We start from the raw sequence: 22,036 nt of genomic DNA on the forward strand, positions 1-22,036 counted from the left end.
AGCTTAAACAGGCCAATTCCCTACTCCCTGTTTTTCGTTTTTCTTTTCCCTTCTCAACTGACATCCTCAGCACAACCTTCAACATTCCACAGGTCCTGGAAGCTCATTGGTCCTTACTGAGCCATCTGGATTAAAAAATAATAATAATTTACAAAGGTGTGCTATTTATAAACTTCTGCATACCTAGGAGCCCCCAAAGTATGTAGCAACTGAATGCAGCAGCCAGGTTGGTCTCTGGGTCATCTCGGATAGACCATATTACTCTTGTATTGAAAGAACTACACTGGCTGCCGATACGTTTCCGGGCAAAATACAAGGTGCTGTTTATAACCTATAAAGCCCCAAACGGCATGGGCCCTGGGTTTTTAAGAGAACGTCTTCTTCGTTATGAACCCCAACGCCCATTAAGATCTTCCGGAGAGGTTTGTCTGCAGTTGCCACTGGCTCGTTTGGTGGCTACTCAGGGACGGGCCTTCTCTGTTGCTGCCCCAGAGCTTTGGAATGTGCTCCCTGCTGAAATAAGAGCCTCCCCATCTCTGCCAACTTTTTAAAAGTCTTTAAAGACACATCTATTCACCCAGGCTTTTAATTAAATATTGTTTTAACAGTTTTATCATCATTTTAAATGTTGTATTAAAATTTTTAATTGTAATTTTTAACGTTTACTATGTCATTTATTTTGTTTTAACTACTGTTTTAAGGTTATGTGGGGGGTTGGGTCATTTATTTTAACTAATGTTTTAGCTTTTTGTTGTTGTTGTTGTTGTAAACCACCCAGAGACGTGAATTTTGGGCAGTATATAAGTGTGTTAAATAATAATAATAATAAATACTACCTTATTTCTGGGTAGCCCTATTTTGCTTCCATTTAACAGATATGGGAATGCCCAGATTCTGTATCAGCACAGAGGAGGAGGAGGAGGATATTCTTCAGTTAAATCCTGTAAGCACAGCCTGTGTATTGACCCTGATGTATTGACTTGACAAAGGCTGTACAAAAGACACCAAAAACTCATTTCTAAGCTTGAGTTCCACTCTACAGTTTGGGTCATAAGATTTGCCTCTTCCTCTCTAAAATGAGGCACCCGAGAGACTAAGTGTTTTGTTGTTATTGTTTAATGCATAGTAAACTGTCTAACAAGCTCACAATTGATTCATTTTTCAGTGGAGTTGCATCAAAAATGAATTTGGCCCAGTTATTCCTGTTTCTTTGGCTTGCTTTCTGATCTTTGGCTAAGCTATTCTTCTAGCTTAAACAAGATCAATTCCCACAATGCCCTGCTCCTGCCACTGGCAGTGTTCACAGGTCTTGTCCTCAGATTTCTCCATTCCCCCAGTTTCTCAGAGAACGAAGCAAGGTCTCCATGTATTGGAAAGGCACAGCCAAGTGGATCATTGCTGTGATAATTACATTTGACACTTAAATTATAGCCCAGAATAATTTCGTTTAGACTTCTACTATAATAGCAATCAGAAAAGAGCAAGGAAACGTGCTGAGAAGAATGATAAGCTGTCACCAGAGGCAATCTTAATCCAATGCTTTCCCCCAACTGATTTGCACCGTAGACGAAGCTGCATGAGGGAAGAGGGTATTGCAGGGCATGGGCCTTATTTTTTAAACCCTACTACTGTTACTGCAGCCACCTAATGGTGCAGCAGGGAAATGACTTAACTAGCAAGCCAGAGGTTGCCGGTTTGAACCCCCGCTGGTAAGTTTCCCAGACTATGGAAAACCCTATATCAGGCAGCAGCGATCGAGGAAGATGCTGAAAGGCTTCATCTCACACTGTGCAGGAGATGGCAATGGTAAACCCTCCTGTATTCTACCAAAGACAACCACAGGGCTCTGTGGTCACCAGGAGTCAAAACTGACTTGAAGGCACACCTTTACCTTTACTGCTCTGAAAAACTGAAATCCTGAAAAAATAGGGACTATAGGTAGGTTATAAATGCAAGCACTATCAGAAATACTCCTACTTTGCCTTATTTTCTGCAAGCAAAAGTAACAAGTTTTCTCAATTTTATGTTAATATCGTTAACATAAATCTAGATTTAACCTTCTGGGACTATGCCAGTGCAGTACCGTATATTTGTCTACGATGGACTCTACATCAGGCCTGCTCAACTTTGGCCTCCCAGCTGTTTTTTTGGACAACTCCCATAATCCCCACCAAAAGTGGCCAATAGTCAGGGATTATGGGAGTTGTAGGCCAACATCTGCAGGAGGGCCAAAGTCGAGCAGTCCTGCTCTACATATTGTTTATCTTCTAAGAGAGTAAGAGGGATTAGCCCTAGGATTCCGTGATCTGTAAAGGTGCTACACAACGAGCCTGTAAAGATCACCAAGTCCCAGGCCAGTTCTCTTGGGTGTTTTTCTACAAGAAAATCACAACCATTCATTTGAACTGTCCAACTTTGCATCAGCAGCTGCCCCCACATTTCCTTCCGACTGTGACTGAGGATGCCTGCTCACTTGGCACGCCATGACGAAACAACCAGAATGCATTCAAGAGCATATCGTACTATTATCAATGGCATATTATCAAGCAGTGAAGGTTATGGAATCAAACTAGACTCAACAAGCTGAAGTGGGTGGTTTTCTATCGCACATTCATGGCAATGCTGGCAAGGAGGAAGGACAATGAAATGTCACGGTCGGCTCCTTGACTAAGGGTTAGAAGAACCCTGAATGCTCTTGATTATTCCCCAGTGTTTTGTTGTACTATGCCTGTGGTCAGGATTATGATCCAAAAGCAAAAATCCAAGGGGGGTGGGGAGAGAGAAAAAGCCCTGCTCATAAAAATCTAAACTTTATGTGGATTCCCAGGCAGCTATTATTAAGTAGTAGTAGTAGTAGTAGTAGTAGTATTACATTTACATCCCACTCTTCCTCCAAGGAGCCCAGAGCAGTGTACTTGAGTTTCTTGAGTTTCTCCTCACAACAACCCTGTCTGAATGCGGACTTGAACTCGGGTCTCCATGGCCCTAGTCCAGCACTCTAACCACTATATATATATATTCCCCTCGTTGCTGTTGTTGTTTAGAAGCTTCCTCTTTTGAAGTCAAATGTATCTGTGTTGGAACTTTCTGGCAATTTCCCAGTGATATATATGTTGAGTTTGGTAAGACTATGGTCACCATTTCCTATCAGTTCAACAACAGATTTTGCACAAAGTCATGGGTGTCCCTTAGGGTTATGTTCAGGATCAGTTCCCTTCTGGACAGTTTCATATCCAACTAGTTCTATGACACAGTCATTTAGGATATCTATAAATCTGTTATCTTTGTCATGACCTGAATTTAACTGGTCTTTGTGGGAGTATTTGGTCTTGCTCCCACAATTACCAGGCTGCCTCTCTGGTTTCTTTCTCCAGTTCAAGATCACCCTCAGTATTTTGATCAGGAAGGCGATAGGGTGTCCCCAGTAACAAATTACTTTGTTTCCATGCAGTGGTGGATTAATGGAGAGGCAGAGTAGGCATTTGCCTATGGAAACAAAATTTGAGGAGCAAAATTTGAGGAGACCACCCCCCCCACACCTAAAGTTCTTACAAAACAAATGATTTTTGAGTTGCTATATTGTAGTAATGGAGAGTAACTAAGATGGTACAAACTCACCCCCACCACTTTTTGGTGCCTGAACCAAACCCTAAATATTCCTCTCACTGGATCTGGAATCAGAGCCCCCCACGCCATCAGTCAGTGGCTAACCTCTAGCCTAGATGTGACAATGACATCTTGTGGACATTTCAGGTACTATTTTTAAAATAAACGCTCCAGACTCTCCCCCCCCCGCCCCCGCCCCCGGCATCCACTGCTGCCTGACACAGTAGGCTGTGCAAACCGACTTGGTCATTTATGAGTGGGACATAGGAAGCTGCCATATACTGAGTCAGACCCTTGGTTCATCTAGCTCAGTATTGTCTACACAGACTGTGTTGTCTCCAAGGTTGCAGGCAGGAGTCTCTCTCAGCCCTTTCTTGGAGTTGCCAGGGAGGGAACGTGGAACCTTCTGCATGCAAGCATGAAGATGTTCTTCCCAGAGCAGCCCCCCTCCCGGGGGAATATCTTACAATGCTCACATATGTCTCCCATTCAGATGCAACCAGGGAAGACCCTGCTTAGCAAAGGGGACAATAATTCATGCTTCCTACCACTAGACCAGCTCTCCTCCCAAGGTGCTTTACTACCTTCCTATTGCATTAGTTCTGAGAGTGTTGTCAACAACTTGTTTGTTAATAACAGAACTTGTAGCTTTGACTTTGCCAATTTTACGCTTCTTTGCAATCCCACCGACTATGAATATATGAAACTGCTGTATACAGAGTTAGAACACTGGTCCACTGAGACAAGTATTTCATCTGTTCAGACTGGCAGTCACACTCCATTGGTCTCCCTCGGCTCAGGAATGCCATCCAGGTCCTCCTGCGTGTGTGCTACAACTTAGCTGTGGACCCTGCCAATCATCACTTGGTCAAAACCTTGAGAAGGAGGGTGTGGATTATTAGTAAATTGTACTAAATGAGCAGAGTATCTATGTATTCAAGAAGATAATTCTGACTCGGCAGCTCAGAGAGGCACTAGCCAATGTGGAGAAGAGGCACCTTTTCATATGTCTGTGTTTTCACGCCATTTGATCCTGAGGAGGTTTGAGCAACCAGTTTGGATATGCAGCTTCCATAATAAAGAAAACATTTATAGTATAATATAGAAGGACTCTTGTCATTTTAGAATTTCAAAAGAAAATAATTCTCATTAGAAATTATGGAGAGTTTTCCATGCACAGTCTAGTGTTTAAGGATAGCATCCATTGCAGTCTAGTTCACTGAAGGCCCTTAACTGCAAAACAAACACATTCGACGTGTTCACGTGACCATATGGGGTGGGCTGGCAGGATGACACACTCCTACCCCATGCCTCCCTGAAAACCAGAAATCCCATTTGGGTCTATGTATCCAACCCCCAGGTGATCAGGCTGGCATGCACTCCAGGATTGTAAAAAGTAGAACTAGGGCCTCCAGATATCTGACAATGCATTGCATGAGCAACAGAGTGGCAGCCATCAGTACTGCAGGAGCTCTGCTGTGCCTGGCCCTTCTAGCCACAGATCTCTTTGATAAAGATGGCCACCGGCTCCTGAGAAGTGCTGAAAATGGCACACACAGACATACCAAACTCGGATGGCAGCTGTTTTCATCCTACATTGGTTTGGACCCAGGTAGAACAACTGCATTATTCTGGTTTGAATGGAGTGGGTAGGCAGCAGTTCCTTGAGCCCAGACGACCAAAAAAAAGCTGAGTTTCCTCTCTCCTACCCAGCTTTTATTGTCGTGAGAACAGCCCTACTGATTTACAGAGGGGACATGAAGAGATCTGGTACAAGTCCTGCTGCAGCTGAGCTTTGCCTGATCTCCCACCTGCACTGCAGTATTAGTAACACAGAGACTGCAATGGTCAGAGCAAGAAATATTGGCAAACACTGACAATATTTAAATAAGAATGAGAAAATTGGCAGTGATTGTATCAAACGGAGGGTAGGAGAAAATGAGGACTTCTTATTTGTTTTGCATGTCAGGTATCAACAGTGGCTTAGGTATATCATTATCTTCACTCTCCTCTTGATCTGAGAAAGAGGAACAGCTAAAAATAGATGCTCCCTGCCTAGCTATCAGTAAACTGCAGAAGTTAAAACACACTTTTAGACTGGCTAAATCAGAATGCAGAGCGCATTTTCCCTCTTAATTAGGCTTATGTGAAAATGTGAGTACATGCACATAAATTAACTAAGAAAGGTCTGAGCTGTGTATTGGCTTCAGGTCCATACCTGACTAGGAATATTTGGAAATGGATAGAAGTGCAGCCTCATACACTATTTAGCTTGCCTCCCTCCCTGTTGAAATCAGCTTTTTCTCCCTGAATGTCTCACCCTTTTTACGGCACATCTGTTTACCACACCAAGAGCTTTCCCAGAGAGCTGGCTTTACTGCAGGTTTACCGAGAGGCTTTACTGCAGGTTCAAAGTTGCCCTAAAAAGCCGAATCAAAAAGTGGATTTTTTAAAACCCCAATATAAATCAGGCTTCACTCAAATGCACAATTAAAAAACCTCGAATTTTGTGTGGAGTGCTCCCCGATAACTCTCAGGGACTTTGGGGTAAATTTGGCCAGTATGTGAATGCACATCTCCATTCCGGAGGAGATGCGAACTAAAAACCGAGTGTGAAAAATGTCCGGAAGTCCACCATCTCTGGTGTACATGGTACATCCCATCATGCATAGAACCATAAGCATCAGGCACTATTTTTTCTGTTAACACGCTTAAAGTAAGATGTCACCAAAACCCAGCTTTTATACAAACGGGACACCATTCAAGAGGAGAGTTACACCCCTCTTCCCAATCTAAAGTAATCACTGCCAAGGGGGTCTCTCCAAGGGGGTCTCCAACAGGAGATGTTGGCCAAGGAGTCCAGGCCCCCTTATTCCTTGACCACTGAGACAGCTTACTGACACAGAAGGAACAGGTCGCCTGGCCAAATCCTTATACTGTAGTATCCTGGAGGGGCAGGGTATACATGTTTGATGCATGCTGTGGGTGGGGAGAGGTTGCACAGCAGCTTTCAGGCCAGTATGGTTCAGGCAACCTGAGGAACCAATAAGGTTCTGTCTGAACCTATATAACTGCTGGCCTCAGCCTGACTCCTCAGTTGGTGCACCCTGTTGCTCAGTGCGGCTTGAGCTGCTACAGACTATCTAGAAGTCCTGCCTATATCTCCTGAACTGCCCATTAGCCCGTCTCCTGGCTGCGGCCAGCCCTGAAAACACCTCTGCAATGGAATGCATGGGCTGCTCTGTGCTTTATGGAAATCCGTTTATCTTGCACAACAGGATTTGTGTGCAGTCTTGATGGAGAGGCCTTGATCATTTGTTTAAATTAAAGCCTGCAAACAATATCCAGTTACACTGGAAGAACACGCTCAGTCATTTAAATGAGAGACAGCCGGCAGATAAGGCAACATCTCGTCTGCCATGGCACCAACTTAATCTGTGCTGCGACCACTTATAACATAGGAATCTCAAAACAAAGGTGGGGAATACAAGGTCGTCTCATCTCTCTCCTCTGCTATTTTTCTTACCCCTCTTGCTCTTCTTTCCTCTTTGGTTGAATATGCCTCTCAGAGAGGCATACAACCAAAGAGGCTCTCTGCTGCCCATCTCTCCTTTGAATGCAACTTTCTCCCTAAATCTATCCATAGAACATCAGTCTTAGAGGCTCTGTTGGTCTTGGTCCAACAGAATGATAAACACAGAGCACATGAGACTTTTCAAAAAATAAGATAAAAACCAACGATCGGCATAACTGGAAGAAGCCTTGCAAACGTAACCTGCAAATCTATGCACACTTACCTGTATATAGGAGTATGCCTCTCTGAACAGTTTACTTCTGAGTAAACATGCACAGGATTGCATTGTAAATCTTCTGTAATCATGTCCTATATACCCAAAGTTAGTTCAGCCTGCCTACCTACTTCTCCTGAACTGAACTGGAGTGGATGGGAAGGGATGTGATGAGATAAGTCCCGCCAGCAAACTGAAAGAAGAGAGAATGCAACAACAGACTATGTGTGGAGAACTTGCAGTCGTCCTCCCCAAAGCCCTTAGGATGAGCACTGGTGAATATCAAAACCAAAATTTTTTATCATCCTTCTTGAACCTTCCTGACATTCACTGAAGGAATACTCAGTTTTATCAGGTTACGGCCACTTAACATCACTTTGTAGGACATTTTCTTCTTCATTTTGCCTGAACAAGAGTTTTGTGCAAGTCAAAAGCTCATGCTTTCAGAACATTAGTTGGCCCAATACCGCCCAGAGACGTGAGTTTTGGGCAGTATAAAAATATGTTAAATAAATAAAAGAAAAGAAATAAATACGAATACAGCAAATGTTTATATACCACTTTTCAACAAAAGTTCCCAAAGCAATAAAATAAAATAAAAGCAACTGCTACACTGCTCTGCTTCTTTGTTTCAGATCTATACACTTTCTTTCTCTCTTGCTATATTGACTAGGGATTTAAAAAAATCAGATCAGTGAAGAAAGGTTCAACAAACAACAATCCCAACTAGGTGAAAGGGAATTGTGACTGTCAAAGGCAACAGCAGAGCAGATAGCCCATCTCAGCTGACCTCAACATGTTATCAGCAGGCCTTCAAAGGGTTTATTCTGTGAATCACAACAAAAGGCTGATGCATTTTTAATTTTGAAACAGATGGTCTAAAAAAGGCTGAGGTGGTTTTTCTTCTTCTCCCCCTCTTCATTTCCTGGCTGCCCACCATGACACTAAATAAAGAAAAGCTAATAAAACCATTTCAGGGACAACAAGCTTCTCCAAAGCCACGTAATGAAAGCCCACAGCCTCTGCTTTTTTGTTTTTGCCCACCAGAACAAAAATATCATTGGTGGGGAGCACAGAAGGGAGGTAAGGAAGAAACTGATATTTGGCTAACCTATGCTTCTCTCGTTCGACATGCTGAATTTGGCGATAGAGTTGCCAGGCCTCCAAGATTGTCCTGGAATCTCCAGGAATCAGGATCAATCTCCAAGTCATTATTGAAAGCAATCCTAGGGACTTTAATGGCTTGGTATTATAACAAATATTGGAGGGAGGGAACCTCCAGGAATAGCTTCAGTCAAACCTGGGAACCTGGTTTGGTTACTGTCAATGATCTAAATTAAAAGGAAAATGTGGGACTGGTGGGAAGGGTAGGAGGAAGCCATGCAGTGTCAGGATCCTCAGGGACTGGGACCTCTTAGCTCTGTATGTGGTTGTCCTGTATGGTGAGCAACCAGAACTCTGGATGGACCAACCTCCTGGGCAACAATGCGTTCTTTATTGGTCCTATCCACCCAGGCTGGCCATAGGTCCCTCCATGGCAGGAATTGTTATACGAAAGTTCCTGTTTGGACTGGGACCTTGCTTGGGTAGCACTGATCTGCTGACCCTGAGATGCTTCACTTTGGTCCTTGGCACTGACTCCAGCTTTGACCTCTCACCCTGGCAAAATCCCTGGTTCCCAGCTCCTGCTTCCACTCTTATTGCTGCCTACAGCTTAGCCCTGAAATGTAGCCCCATCAGTACCACAATATGAACAAGCATGTACAAAAGGTATTACTTAGATTTCTGTTAGGTGGGACTCAAAAGTCTGGAAGTGACTGAATGGGGTTGTGAGTGGCGAGCCACCTCCAGCTACTACTGCGAAGGCACCTACTCTCTAAAGAGCTGAACTGGAAAGCCTGGTCCCTGTGAGTGGTTATGTGAGCATGCCATTTGGTTGCAAAGGGCCAAAAGAGGCCATCCATATGAGGGCTCAGGAACCTTGGGACAGACAATGGCAAATGAAGCCTAGAAATGATGTGGCAACTACCATAATGGCATGATGCATCTGTAAGTGCTGTTTTGTGGCAGTCCTTTCAAATGGGTGGCTGTATAACTGTGGGAAGGACATCATGAGGCCTAAGGGATGCCTCTGAGTGACTCTAAGTTGGGGCTTCTGCACAGGCAGGCCAGAGGAATATGAATCCTGCAACAGAGCATATGGCAGCTCTATGGTGAATCCCCCACCTAGAAGGTAAGAGCACGGGAGACTTTGAGAGACGAGCCTTGTTGATTCTCATCTCTTGAGAGAGGAGTCTTCTTGAGATCCCTCTGAGGGCCTAAGGCTCTTCCAGGTTTAGTAGAACCGTAGCAGTGGGTGGTGATGGAAGATGAAGGGCTTGCAAGAGTTTGTGACAGGAAGTGTCTCTGAAATCAGACTCATTTCCAACTAACGTGTTTACGAGCAGGGTACCACCTTCTTCACCACATACATTCTGCCCCACATTTTAAAAACGAGTTCTGCTTGTAAACCAAGCCTGTCAGATTGAGTGGATTGTTCCTTTGGGTCTGCACTTGCTGAAAGAGGAAAGAGGGCAGTGAGGTTGTCGCAGCTCGTGGGCCTCTGGCCTTTCCAGTGTGCTACGCGTCACAACCATGAGTGTCACACCAAAAGGAGAGACGACAGCCTGTTCTTTTGCATTAGCCTCTGCTTTTCATTCATATAGAAAGCAAGATGGTCACAGTCATCCCAGATGTGCATCTGAACGTGTCTCACACAGCGGTGTTTCCAAACACCTTTCTTGCCAGCACAGGGTACAAAGGAAACAAACGGCTCTAAGCTGGGCTAGTCCAATCCATTTGGATGCCTGCGGTGGAAATTCCAGGTGGCGTGTGCCCCCCCCCCCACCTCTCACTAATTCATATGGAACAAAATCCAGTGGGAATGATAATTTTGCAGAAAGGCAGTCTAGATTTTAAAAAACTAATTAAATAAACTGACCTGAGGATGCCAACCAATTTGCTGCAGGTCAAGCGCTTGGACACAGCAGAGCCCCTTTGCAAGCACAGCTAGGCCAAACTATCAGTACAAGGTAGGCAATGGGATGGGTTACCTGGGGAAGGCGTAGCACTGCCTTCTGTGGAGATTTTAAAGGAGAGACTAGAGAAAAACCTCTTAGGTATGACTTAAGCCTCATGCATCCTGCCAAAGCAAAAGAGGTGCACTTGATCTTCTGGAGATCCCTTCTGCATAGAATTTGATGAGTTGTATATGTTTTTATTGGATAGGAACATAGGAAGCTGCCATATACCGAGTCAGCCCTTGGTTCATCTAGCTCAGTATTGTCTACACAGACTGGCAGCGGCTTCTCCAAGGTTGCAGGCAGGAGTCTCTCTCTCAGCCCTATCTTGGAGATGCTGCCAGGGAGGGAACTTGGAATCTAGATGCTCATCCCAGAGTGGGTCCATCCCCTGAGGGGAATATCTTACAGTGCTCACACTTCTAGTCTCCCGTTCATATGCAACCAGGGCAGACCCTGCTTAGCAAAGGGGACAAGTCACACGTGATACCACAAGACCATGTTTTAATGTTGTGTTGTGAGCTGCCCAGAGAACAATTTGTAATGGGGCAGCCAACAAAGTTAATTTTTTATTATTTCTTGTTTACACAGTCAGATAGGTGTTATTGACTGGTTTGTTTTATCCAGACATTGAGTCCTTCCCAAGGACCTGGGATGCCAGAATTTTATTGTCAATGGTTATAGATATCGTTGCAGAATATAGGCTGTTCCCAGTTAAGTTGCTTTTTGTAATTGGCTGATGGTGATTTCTGTGGCCCCTATGGTGTTGAGGTGCTCTTCAAGGTCTTTTGGAACTGCACCCAGGGCGCCAATTACCACTGGGATTATTTTGGTCTACCTATTAATAATAATAATAATAATTATTATTATTATTATTATTATTACGTAGATTACATATGCAGCTGCCTTAAACCAAGTCAGACTATTGGCCCATCTAGCATGCAGTATTGTCTACACTGACTGGCAGCAGCTCTGCCAGGTTTCAGATAAGAATTCCCCTGCCCTACCTGGAGATGCTGCCGGGGGCTGAACCTGGGACCCTTCTGCATTCACAGCAGATGTTCTTCCCCTGAGCTACAGCCCTTCCCCAAAACAGTTCCACCTTTGCGGGTTTTGATGCCTGCAGTTGCTTCCCACAACACCTGCAATATGCCCCCCTCTTGCTTCCTTCACCCCCTCCCCGAAACCCACCTTTCATGAGGCTTTGGCACACACCCCTTCTTGGGCCTCTGCCCTTCCCGAAGATGCGAGGGGTTGAGCCTGGGAAGTGCTGCAAGCAAAGCAGGTGCTTCACTCCTGAGCGAGGGTCCCGCTCCTTCTAACTCCAATAGACGACTCTTCGTCTCTCCAGTATGGTAAGACAGTCACACTGAAAACTTGCTTGCGTTTCCATGATGCTCGGCAGCAGAGTGGAAACCACAAGGACATTGGTATAGTGTGGGAAAGAGCATAACTGTGATGCATTTATAGTGGAGGGAAGTGTTCATGGGTGCAGAACAGATGTGAAGCAGGGACAATCACAATGCAAAAGGAAGTCTGTGTTGGTGACACAGCCTGCACAGGAGGAGAAGGATAACAATGCACAATACTCACACTGTTCTTGTGTGGGCGAGGTGGTTACATCCTGCCCTTCATTTCTAGCAGTACCTTAAAGTCAAAACACTGTCAGCCAAGGACAGAAACACAGGACATTTATCACAGACAACCATCTATTGACCTGATGGGTGTCATATAAAGAGGCATTCGAAGTCTAGAAATGCTAGTATTAAACGCAGATTGTGTGTACAAGCAGGCTGACATTTTAGGTGAGCTGGTCTTGGGGGAGCAAGCATGCATGGTCCCCTTTGCTAAGCAGGATCCACCCCGGTTTGCATTTGAATGGGAGATGACATGTGTGAGCACTGTAAGATATTCCCTTAAGGGGATGGGGGCTGCTCTGGGAAGGTCTAAGTTACTCAATGGTACTACTCGGGTGTTATTCTAAAGGGCTACTGAACCGCAACAGGGCTTCCTCTAGGAAATTTGTCAGACTGTCAGCCAACGACTTAGAACACAGGGAACTGAATAGGTAGGAAAACTGGGATTCTGGGGGATAAAAGCATGGAAACTTAAAGAAGTACAAAGCATGAACATAGAAAGGAAAGAAAGAAAGAAAGAAAGAAAGAAAGAAAGAAAGAAAGAAAGAAAGAAAGAAAGAAAGAAAGAAAGAAAGGCTGAGAGAGTTGAGCCAAAGCATTCACTGTAAGATCCTCCCTCTTGAGTTCTCCTTAAATGTATTCACAAAAATACCTGCATAAAGCACAGGAAATCTATGCTGAGCCATCTCACACACCAGTTTTATGGCTTTCTATGCAAAAAAAGACAACCTCAAGAGGTTCAACCTCCGTTGGCTTCCCCAAGCAGAGACCAATATCTCTTTTTTTAAATGGATGGTCTAGAAAGCAGCCATTCAGCACAAGATCCAAACCCAAAACCTTCAGAGACATAGCCTAGTGATCTAGCATTTGGCTCCATTTAGATTTCTCTGTGTGTGGGGAGGGTGGGAAGAGACAGGCAATAGGTACAACTATTTAAAACAACAGCCAGCCACCCAAAGCACATGTTTATTCCCATTTAAAGTTTGTTTGGCTCCTCTCACTGCTATTGATCCCCCTTGGCATCTTCTTCTCCTCCCATGCATATTTTGCTCCTGCTTCTGTCATTATTTGCTCCATCACATAAGAACAGCCCTGCTGGATCAGGCCCAAGGAGGCCCATCTAGTCCAGCATCCTGTTTCACACAGTGGCCCACCAGATGCTGCTGGAAGCCTACAGGCAGGAGTTGAAAGGGGCCTGCCCTCCCTCCTGCGGTTACTCCCCTGCAACTGGTACTCAGAGGCATCCTGCCTTTGAGGCTGGAGGTGGCCTATAGCCCTCTGACTAGTAGGCATTGATAGACCTCTCCTAGTCCATGAAGTTATCCAGACCCTTCTTAAAGCCATCCAGCTTGTTGACTGTCACCACATCTTGTGGCTACAAGTTGATTATGCGTTGTATGGAAAAGTACTTCCATTTGTGGTCCAAAGGGTCAGAGACTAGAAACACCCATTAATTTAAGCAAGACAAGAAATACTGTATACTGTATATGTGTTAGTATGCAACAGTGGGACCACATCTTTTCATGTGTCCCCGTCTTACCTCTGCTTGTACAATACAGGCCCACTCACTTCAGGACTGGATAATGTCCTGTGTGTGTCAGCCTCTCAAATAGATCCCAAAGACAAAGCTGCACTCATGTGTTCATAGGTAACACACATTCCCTTCTGGGGCATCCACTCTGCATTGCTTTCCCTGAAATGCTTTTTATTGTTTGCATGCAAATTATGATTGCTTGCCCCTAGCTGAACCCTTAGCAGCTGGGACCAGACTAATCTGATCAACTAATGCCAATAAGGAGAGAAATATCTCCAGCTTATAGAAGAAAGAGGCATGTCTTTCATGCAGACAATATTAGTAAGAGGAAACAAAGGGGCATTTTTAATACATTCACAGAGGTCATACACTTTATAGCAACAGTTCTCAAACTTGGGCCCCCAGATGTTGTTAGACGACAATGTCCATCATCCCCAGCCAAAGGCCATCGTGGCTAGGGATTATGGGAATTGTAGTCCAATAACATCTGGGGACCCACATTTGAGATCCCCTGCTTTATAGGAATCCCAATGCATGTGCTACTGAATTTGCAAAACATTTGTACTCTAACTATAAGAGTAACCAGGAGGGAAACATGCTAAAATCCATGCCTAACAATGCAATCTGATGCATGCTTACTCAGAAGTAAGTCCCACTGTCTTCACTAGGACTTACTCCAAGGTAAGTGTGCATAGGCTTGCAACAAACTCCTCCAAATGTTTGTTTCAGCCAAGATGATCCATCCGTGCAGGTCTGCAAATTCCTACTGTACCTTAGAAAAAATGTTCCTTAGAAAAATGACTCACTGTACTCAAGAAGAGCACGTCGTCATTCACAGTCAAATATTTATCTGGTAAATTTTACTTCTCCCTCTTTTTCATGGAAAGGGGAGAAATGCAGATTTCACCAAAGGTTTCCTAAGTAGCATTTTGTGAGTGCTTCTTTGTTGTGCAGTTTACCTGCTTTTAAATAGCTGGATAAGATTAGTTGACACACCAAAGGAAGCAGAGCATAGACACTAAGGAGGGAAACATCGTTGTGTAGGATCCAGCCCAGCGAGCTCAACACTCTTGGCTATGGGATACCCTACCTTGATTTGCTCTGATCTGAGACTTTAGTCAAACCGTGCTTACATGTTTTCAGGGACTTTAGTAAACACTGCTTGCATGTTTTCAGGTTACCCTCAACTCTCCACTCACTAAACTGGTCCCTTGATTTTGTTGTTGTCAGCAAAATACGTCTTAAAGGTGGCACTGGGTACAGGTTAACCAGAAACATTTGCAAAGGGTAACCAGACACAGGCACAGAGTCCTCAAATACAAAAGCTCAGATCACAGGCTACAGATTGGACAGAAGAGTGAACCATTTTCTAACGTCAACAGACCTGTCTTCTACTTCCCAAAACACTCTCTGCTGCCTGTACATGAGGAGCTCTGTTTGCCTTAATATTTAACATTTTCAAAGCACTGGGAGGTGGGGGAGGGACCAATATTCTCAGAAATCCACATTTGAGTCCAGATTCTTGACGTGAGATATTTGCATGAACACACAGATTTATATTTTGATTGCCTTTGCACTGTGACCGGACGATTTGGGTATCCAAGAGCATCCTGTCCTATTCTGGATCTAGCACTTGTAAGGCAATCACTTGAGTATACAAGTATAAAACCAACTCCAGGAGCAATACATTGTCTTTGAAAACACAAAAGAGATTTTAACCGGGATATGGGGAGCTTGGTTTCTCAAGTCAGGACATTAGTGGGAGGAAGTGTTTTGCACCACTAATTCAGCATTAAATGCTAATATGTTTGCACCTTGGTAGGCTTGTTGAGCACTATCTCTTTGCTATTCCTGTTTTCTACAAAGTCATCAAGCAACTGTATTATAAACGGTATAAACACCAGCCACCCTACAGACAATATTTGCATTAAGTCCATGTTAATAGTTTTACTACCCCTCTGGCAGTAACTTTGATGCTCCAAGCAGAAAGAAACACTGGGTGAGGCACTTAAATGTCCACATGGACACCTCTTAGAGGAAACCATGCAATAAATGCTTACCAGAATGTCCCATACTTCTCAGAAGGAAATAATATAAAAAAGACCAAAGCTAATTAGTTATATACCTGGTTCCACAGCAAGCTGAAAAAAGCCAGTTCCAATCTCTCAAGTGTGAAAACTCGACCATCTTCCACTGTGTTACACCAGGCTTGGATGTGACCCCTAGGGATGCTAACCAGAATGTTTGTAGTAACACTGGCAGGCTTACCTGGTGTGGCTCTGAAAGGCACTCATTCATCCAGACAACCTGGGGAAGTCCTGTCAAAAAAGCGTCTAGAGGGAAACTCCTCACGGCAGCTTCCCCACCTGCCCCAGTCAAATCCCAGCCATGTGAGAAGAGGAGAGGATCCCCATCCAGAAGAAAAAAGGAGGTTTGTGGAGGATAGAGAGTTTTCTGTATGGAGCCAGACACTAGATCCACACATGAAAAAGCCCAGACCACAAGCTGTTGGTGGACAGAACAAGCAACCGTTTCCTAACATCCAGTAAGAGATCCACCTTTCAGTGCCAAGAACACCCTCTGCCTGCACAAGAGCTCTTCATTTTGTTAACCCTCGGTGGACTGGAAGACACAAAGCAGCAGAGTGCATTTCTCCTGTCTGTGGGTCTCTCTCTCTCTCTCTCCATTTTCCAGAGCACACTTTCAGTTTGTCTCCCGTGATACCTTCTTCCCAGGATGCTGCAGCTTTTGGCAATGTGATCTAGCAAAAACAAAACCATCAGAGATTTAGAGATCTGACAGGGAACACAGGCAGCCCTGCTGCACAAACGTACCAAGTCACAGCTGATAAGGTCTGACTGGAAGGCTATTATTAGAAAGGTGCAGGCTAACAAAACCAAATTCTCATCTTTTATAACTTACAGGCTGAGGGGGGAGAGGGAAGGGGGGTTGCTACTAGTTATATCCCGTTATGGAATATGATATGCAGTGTGGCCAATGCATTTGGATCAGGTTCCTCGGGAAAGAGTCAATTTTGTTCCAATTACATAATAACTCAGGTGTTTATTGGGCTCAGCATGAGGGTGGTTTGAATCCCTTGGACATATGCAGAACAGGGCATGCTGTTAGTAGCTATGTTTCTGTTGTCTCTTTCGAGCTCTCCAGGTTATGAGTTGTAGGTTGGCTACCCGATTTTACGGTTAGGTGGAAAAGCAATTGGCTGGAAATGGTCTAATGTAGTTCCATTTCTGGAGCATAGCTGGAATGGATCTTGTCAGGGATGGGAGGTTGCCTGACAACTCTATACACTCATCTCTGAAAGATGGGCTTGATGTCATTGTCAAAAAACAAATAAACACAACTGGTGCAATTCATTGCCCAATTGCCCTGGAAACAAGGTATTCCAAAAATCACCAATGCTTTCAACCAGAATGGAATATTCACATATGTATAGGAAGCAGAAAGAATCTAGTCTCCTGATCATTGCCCTTTTCTGCATATTCCCTGTGGATTTTTCAATCTGATGTAATGTTTTCCATATGTATTGCATCATTCCCAAAGAGCCCCAAGTAAGGTTCAAGCGCTAACCCAGGGCTGCACAACCTTGGCTCTCCTGCAGATGTTTGACTACAACTCCCATAATGTCTGGCTAGTGGCCACTTTGGCTGGGGATGAGGGTAGTCCAAAAATATGTCAAGGTCTGAAGGTGTGCAACCCTGCCCTAACCGTTAAGTAGGTAGTTAAACGCCTTAATATCTTGAGTTTCCTAACCCCAAAACAAATAGGTTACTTGAATAACAAAGTGGATTATTTAAGGAGGTGGAAATGGTGGTCACTAATTCAACAATTTATCTATAGGACACCCAACAATGTGATTTTTCTATTGTCGTATTCCACAGTCTAAGCTCATTGCAAGGAGAACATAATAGATTTGCACTCAAGGGTTCATTCCACCTATAGATTCTGTGCTTCAAGCTCAAAGATAATTTGATTCTGTGCTTCAGAGGCTCAAAGATAATGACATGTTTATTCATTTTCAGCTAAAATGGCACCAGGTTCCTACTTATGGTCAAAGTAAATACAGCCTAAAATGAACTCAGTATTCCCTCCCTTCCAGAAGATGTATATCTGAGAAATTACATCTCGCCTCTCTGCCCACAAAGTTATTGGCATGGAAAGAAGAATCATGCTTTAAATAACAGACTGTCCTCTCTTCCCTCTTACAAGTATACCTTTTTATAAAAAACCAATCCTGTTCTTCCACAGCTTCAGACCTGAGTGCTTCAGTGCCACCCTCAAACTAAAAAGCTCCTTGCATTCTTTCAGCCATGCTGGCTTTCAGAAGCCAGGAGTGATAGCACCATATATGACTACGCCAAAGAGAACCATTGCCTCTAGTTGTGCAGCTGGTGGCAGATTACAAAGAAAAAAGTAGCTTTTAGAGCTTTGTACTGTTTTATGAATATTTATTTATTTTACAAGAATTGTATGCTACTGTTCAGGCCATGCCTTTCAAAGTGGCTTACATAAAGTTTTAGAATCATCAATCAATGTATTTAAAAATACATTACAATAAACATAAGGTAGCCCAAAAGCATGAAAACTAAATGCCAGATAAAATGGGACAAAAATGGTGGTCAAGGAATGGTCAGGGGAAATCCCCTGATCATTAATCATGCAATGTCCAGTGGCATCAGGTAAGGGATAAGGGCTGTTGAAGGGCAAGGAATGGCATGCAGGATCATTTTTCTTCAGACTGGCATCTGATATGAATGAAGGAAGGTATGCTCTTAGCTGTCAGTTGCCCTCTTTCAATCCCCTGCTCTTTCCTTGCAGGATGATTGATCTGCACTTTTCATGCTCTTCTCTCCAAGTAAGTTCTCAATAGAGTCTCGGAGCAAGATGGTTCTTCCTCAGTAGCCCCAGCGTGGCAACTGGAAGAAGGAGGGGGCTACTTCAGCTGGAATAACAGGAGGACAGCTCACTGGCTGTTCTCTGAAAGTGCGGTGTTGTTCTGACATTACAGGATACCAAGTGTGCACAGCTTCTGATGAGGCAGGATTGCAGCCCGACACAAATGGCCCATCTGCTCCATTGGAGTAATGTTACCAAATGCAGGCTGATGGCTTCAGTGGAATGATATGTCACCAAGAGGGGCAAGGATTTCATTCAGAATTTAGGGTGGAGGGAGGAACAGGGACATAGGGTTTCGAATTCCAGAAACGCGTATTCTGTACTGAAATAGAATTGCTTGACACAGAGGTTACAAACTTGGGTCTCCAGATGTTGTTGGCCTACTACAACTACTATCATCAACTCCCATGGTGGGAGTTGTAGGCCAACAGCATCTGGGGGCCCAAGTTTGAGAACCTCTGGCTTTACATAAATAATGCAAATTAACACAGCATCAGCAAACCTGTACAAAGTTGCTGATTTCACATATTTGATGAATTCTTTATATTTATTTATTCAGTTGGGACTCCTATCACTGAATAATGCTGAGGGTTTGTTGATATTTAAGCTTATTACTTTTCTCCCATGTGTACTTCATATACTATCTTTGTTCTGACCTTATTTATTTATCTATTTATTTGGATTTATATCCTGCCTCACCACAAACAAGTCTAAACACAGCAAACCCACTAACACAGTTCCTGTAAAACACATCAAATCAATAACAGCGAAACATCAATAAAAACACAGCAGACTAACCTCACACTAATGAAGAGGTTAAATGGAAGATAGGCAATCTCTTTTATTGGGCCAGCTTAAATGAAAAACTACAATGATGACCAGAGTGTGGACGGCCAGAGTGTAGATTTAAAAATGGCTTTTCTCCACTTATAGTACCACTTTAACAAGATTGCATCAACATTAATCCTGTACAAAGGGCCAATTCACACTTTAAATAGCAATCATGCTTGCTGCCTCTACATGCCAAGTATGAAGGGGAGACAGACACCTTCATGCACTCAGGAACACCGTGGAGATGCTAAGGAGTATGATTGACTGTGCAACAAACTATGTGTCTTCTTCCGTATACATTTTTACATGCACAGGAGATGAAAACATGACAGATTCATAAAGAAATGGCTCTACATGGCATTCTTGTTGGCAATTGTGAGAACATCCTCGGAATTAGTCATCCTTCAAAAATGGAGGACCAAAAGGATTCCAGGATCTAAAGAGGTAAATAGCACTCCTACCAATGCATGTCATTTTCTAGGTTGACTTTAGACTTTGTATAAAGGTAATGTACTGTGGTCATTCACACAGGCTTTTACTACATTTATATCTCTTTTCTTATTCTGTTTTGAGGTTAAACTTCAGCAGAAATGATCGCTCTTTCCAAATGGGTTATTAAAGGCTAATGGGAAACTGTACGACTGAATCGGCATCGTAGTGCACAATGGAAGCAAGAAACAAAGCCAACATATATCCTTTGAACTGAGCACTCCACAATGTATTTCTGTACTGAAAGATGAAGGTCATCATACTTTAGAGGCTGACAAAACTATGGCTGCCTCAGAACTCTCACTAACCTTCAGCTGGCCTGCTGGACCAGGTTCAGGTCCATATCGCATATGAAGTAAGCCAGGAAGGACATGACAGTCCTGGATCAAGGGAAGAAGAAAGTGCCTGGCCTTCCTGCACTGGTAATAAATAAAGATACTCCAAGCCTGGTTGAAGGTTACAGGCATTCACATAGTATTCTTTGAAAACCACCATTGGCAGTGCAGTGATCCTATGAGCCCCAAATAGCACTTTCCTTTTAGACATCATAATGTATCTTATTTATGGTAGAAATTCTAAACAGATTTCCCACCAGTTGATTAATGTTGGCAGTCAATTTTGGTGTCACTTGTGGAGTCAATGAAGGGCTAAATATAAAGCAGTTGCCTTTTCATCTGTAATTTTCTGAGCACAAGTGAAACCCAGCACTCTGCCTCCCCTTCCCAAATAGGCTGCCAGCAGCTCAACTAATCTGAAATCAAACAGAACCAGCAGCCATGCAATTGCAGCTCACAAATCCCACTCAGCTGTTTGCATTGCCTCAGAAACCTGAGCAAGGATTGAAACCAAACAGCTTAAGCAAGGTTGAAGACCACTGCAATAAAGGGATAGAGCGGGATTTCCATGTGAGAAACCGAAGTTCATGAGCAAAGTCTGACTTGCATTGGAGGAACCTGAAGCAATGCAGTATATCCCAGTTGAAGGAATGTCTTAAAATGGACCATTGCTTTAAAATTGAATGTTTTGCCCACTGGCTCTCCCCAGATTCTTCAGAGCATAAACCAAGGACTTGAAAAGGGGCAAAAGCAAAGCTTAAAAAACCCATGTTTTCAACTCTAGAAAGGTTCACTTGGAACCTCAGAAAGGTTCACTCTACCCTCTTAGAGATCCTTGTATTGAACATTTCTGTCAGTTGCACAATCTTGTCAATCTGGGGAGACGAAACCCAGCAACACAGAGGATCTGCACACCAAATTGCAGAAAACATCTGAATTTGCTCCCCTCGTACATTATTTCTTCAAATTCAAACACACATTCCTCCAAAAAATTTAGTCACAGTTATATCAGTTAAATATGTTAAATAAATATCACTCACTGATATCAGTGTGGCATACTGGATGGAATGCTAGATCAAACCTGGTGAGACTTGGGTTGAAACCCTTACTGGACGATGGGTTACTATTGAGCTAACTTTGGGCTAGGAGTCCTCTCTCAGCCTAACCAGCCCAGAGGATTGTTGTGAGGACAAAATGGGAGAGAGATTGTCCTTGGCCAAAGCATCTTAGAAGAAGGGTGGGTTTAAAACAACAACTCCTCCTCTCTGGCAGTACAGCCTGCCAATCTGTGGATGGGAATCTTGAGCTCTTGCACATCAGTTACTGGAACCCACAAAGTTTGGGTAGTGGAAAGGTCCCATCAGACATAGGGCCTCAATTCCCCTCCATGCAGAAATCCAATGCGCAGATAAGGATTTCCCACGACTCAACCTCTCCTGGACTTCCAGTTCAAGATTCTTCTTCTTCCCAGTAAGACTGTCCAAAGAAAATGCTTTGTGCACGCATCATTTCCTACACAGAAGGCTATATGAAATGTGTCTAAATGGTTACATGAAATGCGGAGAGGTGGAGTTTGGGCCTGGGGAAGTAAGAGGAGCCCAGGAGCAGTCTTCGTCAGGGCCCAACAGTTTGCTGAAGGGCCTGTCCTATGCAGACATTTAAAATAAGCTAGGACTGAAATATGTCACTATTATATATTTGGCATTTAAAAATACCTGGGGAATAGAAGCAAGTTCAATAAAAACATCAATAATTAATACATAATCTCCCCACCCACCCCTTGATACAGCTAGAACAAGACAGCTTGTTGGCAGGCTGACAGAGCTTGATGTAGTTCAGCGAC

The 22,036-nt window shown here is 43.7% G+C and overlaps 1 protein-coding gene across 6 annotated transcripts in view; it reads right to left on the reverse strand.

Moving 5' to 3' along the window:
- The window catches only part of GRAMD1B (GRAM domain containing 1B), a 245,211-nt gene that overhangs the window by 154,884 nt on the left and 68,291 nt on the right, over positions 1-22,036 (reverse strand). For 4 of the 6 annotated variants that reach the window (XM_053269626.1, XM_053269625.1, XM_053269621.1 and 1 more), the window contains exon 2: positions 15,893-16,385. The exons of 1 other annotated variant lie outside the window; for it this stretch is intronic. Coding sequence is in view for 1 of the 5 variants with exons in the window: in XM_053269629.1 (XP_053125604.1) it covers positions 15,893-15,918 (26 nt within the window). In the remaining 4 variants the exon portion in view is untranslated. The remainder of the gene's footprint in view (positions 1-15,892; positions 16,386-22,036) is intronic. One more of the 6 variants, XM_053269623.1, reaches the window with a different exon arrangement.

Source organism: Hemicordylus capensis, chromosome 8 (assembly GCF_027244095.1).
Source record: "Hemicordylus capensis ecotype Gifberg chromosome 8, rHemCap1.1.pri, whole genome shotgun sequence".
In the NCBI taxonomy this organism is placed as follows: Eukaryota; Metazoa; Chordata; class Lepidosauria; order Squamata; family Cordylidae; genus Hemicordylus; species Hemicordylus capensis.